This window comes from Cuculus canorus, chromosome 20 (genome assembly GCF_017976375.1).
Source record: "Cuculus canorus isolate bCucCan1 chromosome 20, bCucCan1.pri, whole genome shotgun sequence".
Lineage (NCBI taxonomy): Eukaryota > Metazoa > Chordata > Aves > Cuculiformes > Cuculidae > Cuculus > Cuculus canorus.
In genome coordinates this window covers 2,787,980-2,802,407 of record NC_071420.1, presented here as the reverse complement: position 1 = coordinate 2,802,407, position 14,428 = coordinate 2,787,980, and the positions used below count along the sequence as shown (strand labels likewise).

Below are 14,428 nucleotides of genomic sequence, written 5' to 3'. Positions count from 1 at the left end.
TCCTCCTTCTCTTTTGCCTTTGTAGCTGGTACAAATACGTAGTCACCTCATTGCCTAATCCATTTATTGATAAAATTACATGAATATTAAACCTTGGAGTAAATAGTGACGCTGCTTCTGGTAGGGCCATTCATAAGCAATATGTTTCCAGTTCTCATTAGCCTTATAGGTCTTTGGAGATACTCGACTGCTTAGGAAAGAAAATGTTAAACGTTTCCAGGTGATACTTTCCTCGTGAATCTGCTATTGATAGACCTGGTATATTTTCTTTGTGTGTGTCAACACAACAATGTAAATAAAACATGAACAAAACCAGTGTCCTTTAGACTCCATACACTCATACAATTTATAATTTATTCTTACCACACTTGTTTCCTGGAAGCTTTGTGCAGAGGAAGAGACGAAAGGAGGTGGGGAAAGATTCTTTAACAGTGCTGTTAGTGGGAGTCCTGCAAAGTCATTTAGAACAAATGCTTTTCAAGTTCCTTAGGGAATGAAAATCTCGCTGTGGGTTATGAAAACTAGTTTAAAAAGCAAATATTAATTAGGAAGGTCTTTCTTTTAGAAATTTGAGACACAAACTTCCAAAACAGTACGTTGTGTACTTAAAGTATTTCCTTCTTCTTGTGGCTGCTATTAGTGATGGAAGTGCGATGGATCAAGAGTATGGCCCTGCATACACACCACAAACTCATACTCCGTTTGGGATGCCACCAAGTAGCGCACCTCCCAGTAACAGTGGAGCTGGAATTCTCCCTTCTCCTTCCACCCCTCGTTTCCCAACTCCTAGAACACCAAGGACTCCTCGAACACCTCGTGGGGCTGGTGGACCTGCAAGTGCACAGGGTTCAGTCAAATATGAGAACTCTGATTTATACTCACCAGCTTCCACGCCTTCGACGTGTAGACCGCTTAATTCTGTTGAACCTGCAACTGTGCCTTCCATTCCAGAGGCACACAGTCTTTATGTGAATCTCATCCTCTCAGAGTCCGTAATGAATCTCTTCAAAGACTGTAACTTTGACAGCTGCTGCATATGTGTTTGCAATATGAACATCAAAGGTGCTGATGTTGGAGTTTACATTCCTGATCCAACACAAGAGGCCCAGTATAGGTGTACCTGTGGTTTCAGTGCTGTTATGAATAGAAAATTCGGCAACAGCTCTGGACTTTTTCTTGAAGATGAATTGGATATTCTAGGACGTAATACGGAGTGCGGCAAAGAAGCAGAAAAGCGCTTTGAAGCTCTCAGAGTTACTTCTGTTGAACATGGCAGTGGAGGACTGAAAGAACCTGAGAAACTGCCCGATGAGTTAATTCTCTTGCTGCAGGATCAATGCACCAACTTGTTCTCACCCTTTGGAGCAGCGGATCAAGATTCCATTCCCAAAGTTGGTGCAGTTAGTAACCTGGTACGCGTAGAAGAAAGGGATTGTTGCAATGACTGCTACTTAGCCTTGGAACATGGACGGCAGTTCATGGACAATATGTCAGGAGGGAAAGTTGATGAAGCACTTGTGAAAACTACTTGCTTGCACCACTGGTCAAAAAGAAACGGTAAATATTGAAACCAGCTTGTTTTCTGCTTGTTCACCTACGAACCTCTCTTATGGGTTTCTTTCGTGTTCTTCCTTTGTGAATATTGGGTGCTTAAGACTGTTTTTCCACCTGCATGCTTGCATAGACTTCTATTTTGATGGTGTTCAGAACAATGATTTCTTTTACATTCTGTGCTGGTACCATACACCAGCAGAATGCAGGCCTTGGCTACCACCACTTGTAAATTCCTCACATAAATTTCACTGTCATGTAAGACCACACTGACTGTCCACAACGCTTCACTAGGCTTATTCTTTTAAAGCAGCTTTTGGTGACTGCATCTACAGAGGCTCTGTGGAATGAGGGTACGTAGGAAGTGTAGGTGGTTCAAATGGTGACTGTATTGTCAAGGCTACTGTGGTAGAATTAAACAAGATTTATGATTCAGTAGGCTTCCTCCCCTTCTTTAGCTGGGGGTGGGGTGCTAGTGTAGTGGCATGTGTGGCAAATAAAGCATTATTGTAGCCTTCACTGTATGTTGGGTCTGCCAGAGGTCCTTGGATTTTTCCTTGTAGGCCTGACTGGTGATACATTGTCTTATGGAATACCCTTTAGTGTGCGTATGTGCATCCTTCTCTCAATAAGTCTTTCCAAGAAGCAACTCTGGTGGAGTGAACAGTGAAATATGAAACTTTGATAGCAGTTAGCTGTGATTCGTGGTTGTTAATGAGGATGAGGAGGACTAAGAGTAAAACACAGCTAAGTTTCTGCATATCAGTAGGAGATTAAGTTCAAAAGCCCAGGCTATAGATAAAGGCATGTTTTCAGGCACCTGGGAGAAAACTCAGTGTTACTGTGACCTTGGTATTTAGGATAAAAAGATGTAAAGATACTTTTAAATGGGAGGCTATGAAATTATAGCCATACTAACTTTTTTTGTCAGCTTCTTATTAAACACTACATTAAATCGTGTAGCGGTGACGAGCTGATGAAATGGGCTGTGACCGTTTGAGGCGTCCCTTGACTTCTGCGAGTGAGCAATGGGTGACAGCCTGCCCGAGTCTCCTGTATTTGGCAGGAAAATCCTATAGTTTAAGGGTTGTACAACTTGTTTGTATTTTTTTTGTTTATTTTTTAGGGTGTTTATCTGTTAATTTAAATCAGAAGATGGTAAAGCTTTCAAGGGAAAAAGCTTTACAGAAATAATTATAAAAAAATAGAGATGATTGGCTGGGAGGGGAAGGAGGAGAACTGTACGCTAAACTTTTTCTGTCAGGGCCTTTGGGTGGCCTGCATGTGTGTTTCTGGAGAGTGTGACTTTGTTTACAGTCAGGGTGGTTTAGGATGCGGGTTGTTTGTGGCGGGCTTTATTGTATCTTGTCGTTGCAGGCCTTGACAGTCTTTTTGTCTTTTCAGTTGTGGATGTGAGCATGCAGTGTTCCCAGGACATCCTTCGTATGCTCCTCTCGCTCCAGCCAGTTCTTCAGGATGCAATTCAGAAAAAGCGAACAGTCCGGTCTTGGGGTGTGCAAGGGCCCCTCACGTGGCAGCAGTTCCACAAAATGGCTGGCAGAGGCTCTTACGGTAAGGGCTGCGTCGACTCCTGGCTGCTAATCTCTGCGTGATCCGGCCACCGAACCTTGCTGTCTGGATGCTGTTCAGCCTATTGGAATTCTGAACAGCATTTGACCTTTCTTTAAAGTAATAAGAGCTATTAAGGGACAATTCTTCTCTTTGGAAAAACAGAAAATATTTATATTCCATAAAACAGTAAATGAATTCAAAGGTCCACGTAAATATTAACAGCTTCAATTGCACTGTTGATACACACCTGACGCCTCTCCAAGTGAGGGACTGAAATTGCAAAGGTGGATTTAATGTTAAAACCAGTAATTACTCTGGTTTTGTTTTTTTTTCTTTTTTCTCAAAAGAATTACATCACTTTAATTACTTGAAAAATAGCGTAGTTAAAACCGCCAGATTTGAAATTCTTGAAAAAGTGTGCTTTCTTCCTCAGTAGTTTCAGGATGGTCTCGAAGATCTGAGGCTCTCCAGTGTGCTGTCTATGATAAATACTTGGAGTGACCAACACATGATGCACATTCGCAGACAGAGGGTGAATTTTGTGCACTCAAGATTTAAACTGACTTCTTTAGCATATGTGATTGATTTACCACTATATAGCAGAGTGACCTTTCACCTGCAGATCTTCTGTAATTACATTTAGGGCATGCAAATAGTCGAAATGTATAATCACCAATTCTTTCCCCCCTTTTTTTTTTCTGATCCCTCTGTGGGGAAGGCTTCCTGGGCAGTAAAGATCTGTTCCTGATTGTCTGTATACTGATGAAATATGAAACGACTGTGGAACTTCTTCATGAAGCCCTGAGAGATTTCAAATATAAATAATTAGCTGATGCTTTTTTGGCAGAGGGTTGTATCATACATGCAGGTTTTTCATTTCTATCTGTTTATAAATGGAATAGTTCTCATTTTAATCAGTGCTGCTTCTTGCTAGATGCTGGGAACGCTGATGTGTTTTCTAGTCATGTTTCCTAGAAGCAGGGTGTTAATATTAAGCTTTCTGCTTAATATATTGGAAAATGTGTCTTGCTTTTCCAGGAACTGATGAGTCCCCAGAACCACTGCCAATCCCAACATTTTTGTTGGGATACGATTATGATTTTCTGGTGCTGTCTCCATTCGCTTTGCCGTATTGGGAGAGGCTGATGTTGGAACCTTACGGATCTCAAAGAGATGTGGCTTACGTTGTGGTCTGCCCTGAGAATGAGGCTCTGCTGAATGGAGCAAAAAGCTTCTTTAGGGATCTGACTGCTATATACGAGGTACATTATTTATGGCAGTTAGCAGTGAAATGGATTTTTGAAAGACTGTTTCTAATACATACTCATAACTACTTATCAGGCTTGTCTCAGATGATATAAACGCTCACACAGAACGCTGTCTCGGAAAGCTGCTAGAAAGGATTTTAGGAACGGACACTTGGAAGATAAGGGTCGTTCATGCTGCTCACCGTTCCTTCTAAGCAATAGCTGTTTTGAGGCTCTTATCTGATAAACGCCACACAGTGGTAAAACTCTGTATTACCGCTTCAATTGTTTTAGCTACATTGAGTTTATTAATTAAATGCCAGTATTACTCGGATGGTGATTAAGATTAGAGTAGATGATGTATCAACCAGTTTTTCTTGCATTTAGGAAAGCCTGAAAATAAACCATAAAATCACTATTAACTATTCTAGAATTAAATGTTACTTTGGGATATCACAACTAAACTATGAGTTGTCTGTCTTTACATATATGTCCTTTGTGTGGTATTTCACAGATTTTAAGGCTTACAAAGTCCTTACCTTGCATCATCTATTTTACCTTCCTTGCAGTCGTGCAGGCTTGGTCAGCACAGACCTATCTGTAAGTTACTGCCTGATGGGATCATGAGAGTTGGACCTACTGCTTCGAAGAAACTTTCTGAGAAGTTGGTCACAGAATGGTTCTCGCAGACATCTAATGCCAACAATGAAGCATTTTCCAAACTCAAACTCTACGCCCAAGTTTGCAGATATGAGCTTGGTATGAATATTTATTTTTTTTTTAGTGCTTGTATTTCATCCAATTGCCACTGACCCTATTCCAGTAGAGGAGAAGAAATCATTGCATTTATTCATTAAGTCTTATTGTTTGTTGCAGTTTTCTGGTTTTAATCCTGTGCAGGGTTGAAATCCAACTCTCCCGTTTATTTAGATTTGTGCTAAAATGCTGTCTTATCATTGGCAGTGTTGCTTCCTGACAGGGACTTCAGTTGTCTTTTTGCATTGGTGACTGAAATTCTGCAGCAGCGATTTCTAGCAATTCAACATGGCTAGAAAAAAATATTTTAAAAGTAGATTTCTGGATATTTCTGAAAGAACCTTGTGAGAAAACTAGAATTTGAGAATTTAATACAGGTATTTTAATTTGACAGTTAAAATATATGCCAGCGGTTTGCTCTGTTTTGTTGAACTGTAGAGGTACATAAATGAAGTATGGTTAAAACCAACTGCCATATAACATTTGTGCTTTTTTTCTGGTTTTAGGTCCTTATCTTGCTTCTCAGCCTTTAGACAATTCTTTACTTTCCCAAACAAATCTGGTCCCTCCCTCCAGCCAGCCGGCCTCCGCTCTGCCCGCAGCGTCTGCTAGCGCTGGGAATCCGAACACTCCATCGTCTGCTCCTGCGGCTCCCACCAGTAGTACTATGACAGCAACATCCAACAGTGCCATGTCTTCTGCAGCTACTACAGCTAACTCTACGTTGACTACCACTGCCCCGTCATCCTCTTCTGCCAATATAGGCAGTGGGATACCAACAAGCAAGCCTTCCTCGTTTCCGCCTTTTAGCAGTATGAACAGTACCACTTCTGCCTCCCTGCCCACTCAGGCTGCGGCAGTCCAAAATGGGCAAACGGGAGGGCAGCAGCAACAGCCAACACTGCAAACAGCAGGGATGTCTGGAGAGAATACTGCAGCACCTGCTCAGCCCCATCCAGAGGTTTCTGAAAGGTAATGAACTGCATTCAAGCTTTCTTAGGCCAAAAAAAAACCAACCCCCTCAGCTCAACCAATGTCTCTCAAAGAAAGGGATTCCATTCATGGTGGAGCAGAACTTTTTGGTTCCTCTACTAGCTACAGACACAATTGCATCTCAGTTTTTTTTTTTATTCACAAAAACAAGCTTTCTTTTTCTTCCTTCTGTTTCTAAAGAGAGAAAATCCACCAAACTGCTCAACTTCTGTATTTTAAGTGGGGGGTGGGTGGATAAGTGGCACCATCTTAAAGTTCTGTCTTTCTGTTATTAAAGTTATAATAGTAAAGACGGCTCTTAGTGAGATGCTGACTTGTAGGTATTCTCTTTCCCCAGCTAAAGCAATAGAACTCTGTGCTGTTGAGCTTCTATAATAAAGAAGGCTAAAGAAAAGACAAGCAGTACTGAGTTGCTGATAAGCTCACCCATAAAAATGAAATAAAAAGACTGTTTCTTACACCACAGTTGACTAAAAGGTCTTTGCTATTTGGCTATTTGTTCTTGGTTTTAAAGTAAAAGTAAATAATTTTAAAACTCAGCTTTTGTAACTGATTTCAACATTTCATTTGCAGCACTATGGATCGTGATAAAGTTGGAGTCCCTACAGATGGAGATTCACATGCTATCACCTATCCACCTGCAATTGTAGTTTACATTATTGATCCTTTCACGTATGAAAAAAAGGATGAGAACAGTAGCTCGTCTAGTTTGTGGACACTTGGACTTCTGCGCTGCTTTTTAGAGATGGTTCAGGTTCTTCCTCCTAACATCAAGAATATAATTTCTGTGCAGGTGAGCCAACGTTTCTAGAAACGTGCCGAACAAAGTATCTTTGGTGCCTTTGGCTGAGTTTTGGAGGCTGTAACGCCCTCAAGGTGAAAGTTTAATTTGCTTTGTAAACATTAGTTATAGTTCTACAGCTGTTAAATGATTAAGATTATAGTTTTTAGAGCAGTTTGGGTGTTATTAGCCAAGGCCAAATCCTGTAGTAGATTCCAAACTCAACAGTCTATCTCTGAGGAAATGTAGTGGTCTCAGTCCAGTAACAAGTGAAGGATGGGGAAGCTGCTTGTCCCGTCACTGGAATCTCTGCTGCCAGCCTTACCCTGCTTTGCTTCAGACAGAAGCTCTCCTTCCTGATAGACACCCAACTGTACCGGTGTCAGCAGCTGCCCAGCTAGTTAACAGAGGGCGTCTTTTGGAGGAATTTTTAAGAACCAGAGAAATTTGATTGCTAAGTAGAATTCTGAAAGCAATTTACCCAAATACTATCTCAAAAGCCATTTAATTTAATGATGAAGTGGTAATGATTTTTTTTCTCCTCTGTAATCTGTTCTAGATTGTCCCGTGTCAGTACCTTCTACAACCTGTGAAACATGAAGACCGGCAGATTTACACTCAGCATTTAAAATCTTTGGCATTTTCAGCTTTTACTCAGTGTCGGAGACCTCTTCCAACTTCCACCAACGTGAAAACATTAACTGGCTTTGGCCCAGGTTTAGCCATGGAAACTGCTCTTAAGAGCCCTGATGTGAGTATTGTTAATGTTATTGTGTATATGCAGAGCAGAGAAATGACACTGTTTATTAAATCACTGGTGTCTTTTATGTTAACTAACGAGAGTTCTTAAGAATAATTGCTTTCTGAAGCTTCATTGTCTGCTCTGTCATCTTTATAGAGACCTGAGTGTATTCGACTCTACACCCCTCCTTTCATCCTGGCTCCGGTGAAGGACAAGCAAACAGAACTTGGGGAAACTTTTGGAGAAGCTGGCCAGAAGTATAACGTACTTTTTGTAGGCTACTGTTTGTCTCATGATCAAAGATGGCTTCTTGCATCTTGCACAGATCTCTATGGAGAACAGTTAGAAACTTGCATAATTAATATCGATGTACCAAACAGGTAAGAACGAGACTGTTGAATTAATGTTTAGCATGCATATCTTCTTTCATTCTCCTGAAGAGCTAGTTTGTTTATGATGCTGTAAGAATAACTCTGATTTTTCTAGACTCACTTTATTGCAAAACTAGCTAAGGCAAGTGGATATTTTCTGTGTTATGTGCTTATTGTTTTGAGTTAAATTTCTAGAAGAACGTTGTTTGGTTTTATGTGATTCTTGAGTGCTTTTGTATGTGCGTTCATACTCCCCACACAGACTTGCTGGCTTTTGACGTCAGTGTTAGAATGTGATTAATTAAAAAAACAAACAAGCAAACCAAAGTTGCGATGGAGGTACCACAGTACTCGTGTTCTTGGGTCCTGTGAATGTTCAGGTTAATACAAGCAAGAAGATCCAAACGTGGCAGTAAAACCTTGTTGTAGATGGGTCCTAGTTTTGTTTTCCTGTCTTTCTTAATTCTAGAGCTCGCAGGAAAAAGGGCTCTGCCCGCAGACTCGGTCTTCAGAAACTCTGGGAATGGTGCCTGGGACTCGTGCAGATGAGCTCTCTGCCATGGAGAGTTGTAATAGGACGTTTAGGAAGAATAGGACACGGGGAATTAAAAGGTAATGTTAGCATTTTTAGAGTCTAAACTTGATTTGAAGCTTTCATGTTTCAATAATATAAAGTGCCTGACCCTGTTTCTGGAAGAAAACCTAAATATTTTTAGAGTTCCTTTGTATATTTGAAACGTAACACACGTGAAGTTTTTACCACAAAATATGGATTCTGCAACAAGCACTGTTCTTCTAGACAGACCTATGTCCTTTATATCCTCAGACTGGAGTTGTTTGCTGAGTCGCCGGAACCTTCAGTCCCTCAGTAAGAGACTAAAAGACATGTGCAGAATGTGTGGTATCTCTGCTGCAGACTCTCCCAGCATTCTCAGTGCTTGTTTGGTGGCAATGGAACCCCAGGGCTCCTTCATTATCATGCCAGGTATGTGAGAAACACTCTCTTTTTTGGCAAGCGAATGAATAGCTCTGGTTTGGCAAAACTAAGGAAATGCTTTATTTGTCTTCAAAGATTCTGTATCAACTGGCTCTGTATTTGGACGCAGCACCACTTTAAATATGCAGACATCTCAGCTGAATACCCCACAGGACACATCATGCACTCATATACTTGTGTTTCCCACTTCTGCGTCTGTGCAAGTAGCATCGGCAACTTATACCACTGAAAACTTGGACCTGGCCTTTAACACAAACAATGGTTAGTAGATTGGATTTACTCTTGTTTTAAAAACAAACCAACCACCCCCTCGCCACTCCCCTTGTAATAAGAACAAGACTGTTTATTGTAATAAACCACAAGATTTATTTGGATAATCACTTGATTTCACAATGCATTGTCCTATCTTCTGTGTAATGAAACTATAGAAACTCACTGCTCTTGTTCTTTTTCAAGATGGAGCAGATGGAATGGGAATCTTTGACTTGTTAGACACTGGAGATGATCTTGATCCTGATATTATAAATATTCTACCCGCGTCCCCCACTGGATCCCCTGTACATTCTCCAGGGTCCCACTACCCCCATGGAGGTGATATGGGCAAGGTAACTGTTAGAGTAAATACAGAGTTGTGTGTGTGTGTGTTTTGTTTGTTCTCCATCTGCTAATTTTCTTCTGTGGAGTGAAAGTTTCCTATGAAATGTTTTGAATCAATTGGATATTGGATTGGTTTTGCAAGATTCATGTAATGGTTGGATATTTCAAAACGCTTTGTGATTCGAATGCTACAGACGTTTTCTATGAAGTTTGCGCTCCTCTAATATTAAACCGTCGCTGGTTGTTCCGCAGGGTCAAGGTACAGATCGATTGCTTTCAACAGAATCTCATGATGAAGTAACAAATATCCTGCAACAGCCATTGGCCCTGGGTTACTTTGTGTCAACTGCCAAAGCAGGTCCATTGCCTGACTGGTTTTGGTCAGCGTGCCCTCAAGCACAAAATCAGTGTCCCTTGTTTCTTAAGGTATGTGACTTCAGGAGGCTGTACAGCCTGCACAGTGTGTCAGAGAAAATCGTGCAGCGTGCAGGGATCTGAACTATGAGAACGGTTATGGTGCAAACAAAGTTGGTGCGTGTCTCGGAGTTAGGCCTGCTTTTGTTTCAAGAGTCCGGCTTTAAGTTTTTGAGCTTTGGCTTTTTACATTCACTTTTTTTTTAAGGGAAGAAAAATGCTAAGTAGCAAATGTTCTGAAGGTTGCTGCTCTTCTGATTGTTTCTTCACGGTAGTCTGGGCTCCGTTCTCTTTCTGTCTTTGTGCTACGGTATTTTCTAAGAATAGATTGAGTTTCTAGACAGATCTCTGGTTAATGCTTGGCTCCCGTGGGGACTGGGGGTAGAGAGGGAAGTACACAAGTGTAACCTAATATCTCACTTACGCTGGCTAAAAAAAATAAAAATCTCTTTATGTATTGCACAAAGCATAAAAGCCAGGTTTTCCATGTTGGCTGTTGCCAAGTGACAGCCATTGTATCATCTGTCTGGATATTGTCTGATCCTCTTATCTTTTTATGGCACAATCAAGACATACTTGGCACATTTAAGGCTATACGTTAGTATACTGAGAAACTTTCTGTATTAACACTCACTTTTGACTTAAATTAGCATCTCTAATACCATGGTTTGTTTTCTAATGATTACAGATATGTCTTCTGCAGCCTTATTTGTGTCTGGATTAGCAGTTCCTCTTGGTCTAAGCTCAGCTGTGGCTTTGATAGAAGACATTTTTTTTGAATAGAGGATTTATTATTTTCCCTAAGCATCTCTATATAGGCAATATGAACGGACCAGTCTGACGGAAAGCAACGCAACTTCCAAGTCTGTGTATTAGTAGACATCTTGGGCCACTTGAGCTGCTTTTTTATTAATCATTTAATGTGGTGAAGGGATTTAAAAAAATTCCTGGTAGGACTGTGCTTTTAGGAGAGATCTGTGTGCATTACCTTTATATTCTGATAATTTCTGAACTTGTTGATGGCCTAAGGATAACATTTGTTTTGGCTTGTGTGTTGGGGAAGAGGAAGTGATTGCAAGGTACGGGGTCAACAGTATAGAGGGAAGAAACTATGTTGTGGTTGAATCAGGCAGTAACTGCTGGCATCTTTTGTCCATCCTTAGGCCTCTTTGCACCTCCACGTGCCTTCAGTGCAATCAGACGAGCTACTCCACAGTAAACACTCCCATCCACTTGATTCTAATCAAACTTCTGACGTGCTCAGGTATTTATGATTGATCACTTGCAAAAGTATTGTGCATTTGAGTTTCGAGGCTGCCGCAGTGAAGCCATATATTTGTTTTCCTCTTGCTGTTAGTTTTTCCTTTGCGCTGCTGCTATCCATAGTACACCTACAAGACAGTATAAATTGCTGTACTTTCAGTGATTAGAGGATGGCTTTATCACAGAACAGTGCAATTAAAAACAAAGCCCTTCTTTAATTAATCAATGTTGATTACAACTGAAAACACTTGAAAGACAGTGCTAGAAGAGAGTAACACACAAGATGGTGCGTGAATGAGTGGCAGATAAGTTATAGTTAAGCCAGGATCTGGCATGGCAATCTTTTTGAAAATACTGAAATGCTGACGTACAGGAGCCTAGAGAGGCTAATATAGCTATAGGGCGCTTGTTTAGAAAGCAACAGATTTTATTCATGTTGTTTTTTACTATGTGGACCTCTTGACATTAATTAAGCATCAACAATTAAAATGACGGTTTTCCACTGAAAGAAAGTTTAGCTTTGAACTGCTTGTAAAAATTCTGAAGGCATGTTATTTCAGCATATTGGCCTAACTGTTTTGTGTGCCTAATACCAAAGAAACTGGATTAGAGTAAATTAGGACTGTAAAATACCGGTGAGAAAATCTGTTGGCTTCATGGAAGCTTGTTTTCTTTTCAGGTTTGTTCTGGAACAGTACAATGCACTCTCCTGGCTAACCTGTGATCCTGCAACCCAGGACAGACGGTCGTGTCTCCCAATTCATTTTGTGGTGCTGAATCAGTTGTATAACTTTATCATGAATATGCTGTGATCTTCATTGGAATTTTGCAAGACAAAAATGAGGAAAAGGGATATTTCGCTGCAGGACTAAGTTATGATTCTTCTCAGTGCAAGTTGTTTGTGATGGGGTATGAATCTTGTTACTTCCAGCAAATATTGTTCTGACTTGTGCGAGTGGCACCTATCGCCCTACTGTCTTTGAGTCATCGACTATTGGGGACACTTTAGAATGATGATCGGAAAGTGTATTATAACATTTTTAGTAGCAAAATTAACCATTTTTCCCCAACCACAGTATTTGTGAAGAGTAATGAGCCATAGTACCCAGTCATGGTTAATGAATATTAAAAGCATGGAGATGAGAAGAAACATGAGGAACAATTAAGTTTCAACCTATGGCTTCAGAACATCAAGATGTTCTTGTATTGGATTATAGTACCTAGTATTCAAAAATGCCTGCATCTCTTATTTATTGTAAGTTTTTAAATGTATAAATTGTCTTATATTTCTTAACCTCTTTTATAAAAATTTTCCTAGAAGGTTTATACTGCCTTCTTGCTTTAAAGCAATTGGTCTAAAATATATGTAATCGTCTTAATTAAAAGTTGCAGTAGGTTGCTTTTAGAGTATTATTTTTTTGTAAGGGGTGGGTGGGGACAGTAAATTTGTATTGTCTTGATGTACAGTTTAATGGGGATAGAGGGGTTAATGTCCATACCATTGTGTGTGGGGGATTTACAGCTAAGCTGTAGTTGCAGAGTACATGTACAGTAATGAAGTTCACTGTGTTTATATAAATTGAGAAGGTACCGGGTCTTACAGCATTTTATATCACACCTTTCCAGAGTAACAATGGCAATATATAAGTGATATTGTAGGTGGTTTAACTTGTAGTGAGAATAAAATGAATAAACTCAATTGAAATTTGTATTATGGTTCAGGGCTGTGGCTAGATTCTCAGATCTATTTCCAGTCCACAAGTTTTAATATTACAAGAATATCTATGGTGCATCGTTGTTGCCTAGATATTCTCAGCACTGTGGTGACTGCATTATTTTCTTCCACGTTTGCGATAAAATGTGACTCTGATGCAGAACACACAGAAAACTCTGATCTTATCCAAAGTCTCCTGTGAGGCTGAAATTTAGCCCGGCTCTAGCCGTTCTACAAATGCAGAAATAGTCAATCTTGACTTTAAGATTGGTGTGTGTTTAACTAAAATGTGGTGTATATAGATCCTCAGTGAATTCTGGTATTCAGATTTGATTCCACTAGTAAAAGAACAGCACGAAACCCTGAACATTTTCCTTTTCAATGTATTTTTGGCACTGTGGTGAAGGTCCCACGTATTGGCCTTCCCCCATATCCCCTTTGCAGGCTCGGACTGGGCATGTGCCAAGGAGGCTGAGCCCTCCCTAAGGAAGGGACTGGCAAATCACAAGGTGTTTGTAATCGTCTCCCTCTATCTACAGTCACCATTTTTTCTCAGTAGTTTTCTTCCTGTGTCCTAGCACATGCCAAATGTCTGATGCTGCTCTAAAATAGCCCCTACGGGTGCTGAGGAGCAACTGCATATGCTTTTTCTGGGTTCCTCATCTGACTGCCAGATTAAAAACTTAACTCCTGCAGCGCTCCCAGGAGCCTGTTGCGATAACCCGTGTCCTGGGTCTTATTACTGTCTGTCTTGCTGGTTTAAACCTCTAAAGAAGTGAGTTTTAAGATCCATTTGTGCACCTGCTGTTAATCCCCTACAAAGAAGAATTCACTCACATTTACAAAATTTAACGTGTTAATGAAAATCAAGCAAAATACCTGCCTGAGGTAATTTTTCATAGGAACAGCTTCACTGAATCATGTATATACAATATTAGCGACTCTTTTGGTTTTGTATAAAGAAATTGTACAATTGGTGATGAAAGTTTTCAGTCATTTCTTCAAAATAACATGAGTGCAATCAGCAGCTAGCGTATTTTGATAAACAGAGTTAAAAACTGGGTCTGTTCATTACTTCACCTTGAAATGGTAGTACACCACAGATTAAACAGCACATTTTTGTCTTACAGAAGGTTTTTATTTCTCATTTGGCTGAGGTTCTTGAAGTGGAAAAGTGCTCCTAAAACTGGAATTTTCAAAGCATATGTTCTGTCTTTTTATTTTTTCTTTTTTTTCCAAGCTTTGTTGCTAAGTGGTCACTTAACCCTGGCTCAGTTAGAACCCCCAAGTTCCAAGAACTGGGTTTTGGTGTGGCTGTCTGTGTTATATCTGACTTGTATTCCTAAAGGTAAGTGAATCCACTGCCTGAACACTGGTGTAACTGTGTTCCGTTACCCGTACCACAGCCTTCCCTGTGAAACTCTCCAACT

The 14,428-nt window shown here is 40.3% G+C and overlaps 1 protein-coding gene across 1 annotated transcript in view; it reads left to right on the top strand.

Moving 5' to 3' along the window:
- MED13 (mediator complex subunit 13) overlaps positions 1-12,684 on the top strand; it is a 53,885-nt gene extending 41,201 nt beyond the window's left edge. Inside the window, exons 16-30 of the mRNA XM_009567371.2 lie at positions 641-1,557; positions 2,956-3,123; positions 4,162-4,385; positions 4,940-5,129; positions 5,633-6,098; positions 6,693-6,912; positions 7,460-7,651; positions 7,799-8,022; positions 8,483-8,625; positions 8,840-8,998; positions 9,086-9,271; positions 9,467-9,615; positions 9,860-10,033; positions 11,185-11,285; positions 11,964-12,684. Coding sequence (XP_009565666.2) covers positions 641-1,557; positions 2,956-3,123; positions 4,162-4,385; positions 4,940-5,129; positions 5,633-6,098; positions 6,693-6,912; positions 7,460-7,651; positions 7,799-8,022; positions 8,483-8,625; positions 8,840-8,998; positions 9,086-9,271; positions 9,467-9,615; positions 9,860-10,033; positions 11,185-11,285; positions 11,964-12,096 — 3,646 coding nt within the window. The 3' untranslated portion in view covers positions 12,097-12,684. The remainder of the gene's footprint in view (positions 1-640; positions 1,558-2,955; positions 3,124-4,161; positions 4,386-4,939; positions 5,130-5,632; positions 6,099-6,692; positions 6,913-7,459; positions 7,652-7,798; positions 8,023-8,482; positions 8,626-8,839; positions 8,999-9,085; positions 9,272-9,466; positions 9,616-9,859; positions 10,034-11,184; positions 11,286-11,963) is intronic.
- The last annotated feature ends 1,744 nt before the right edge of the window (positions 12,685-14,428 follow it).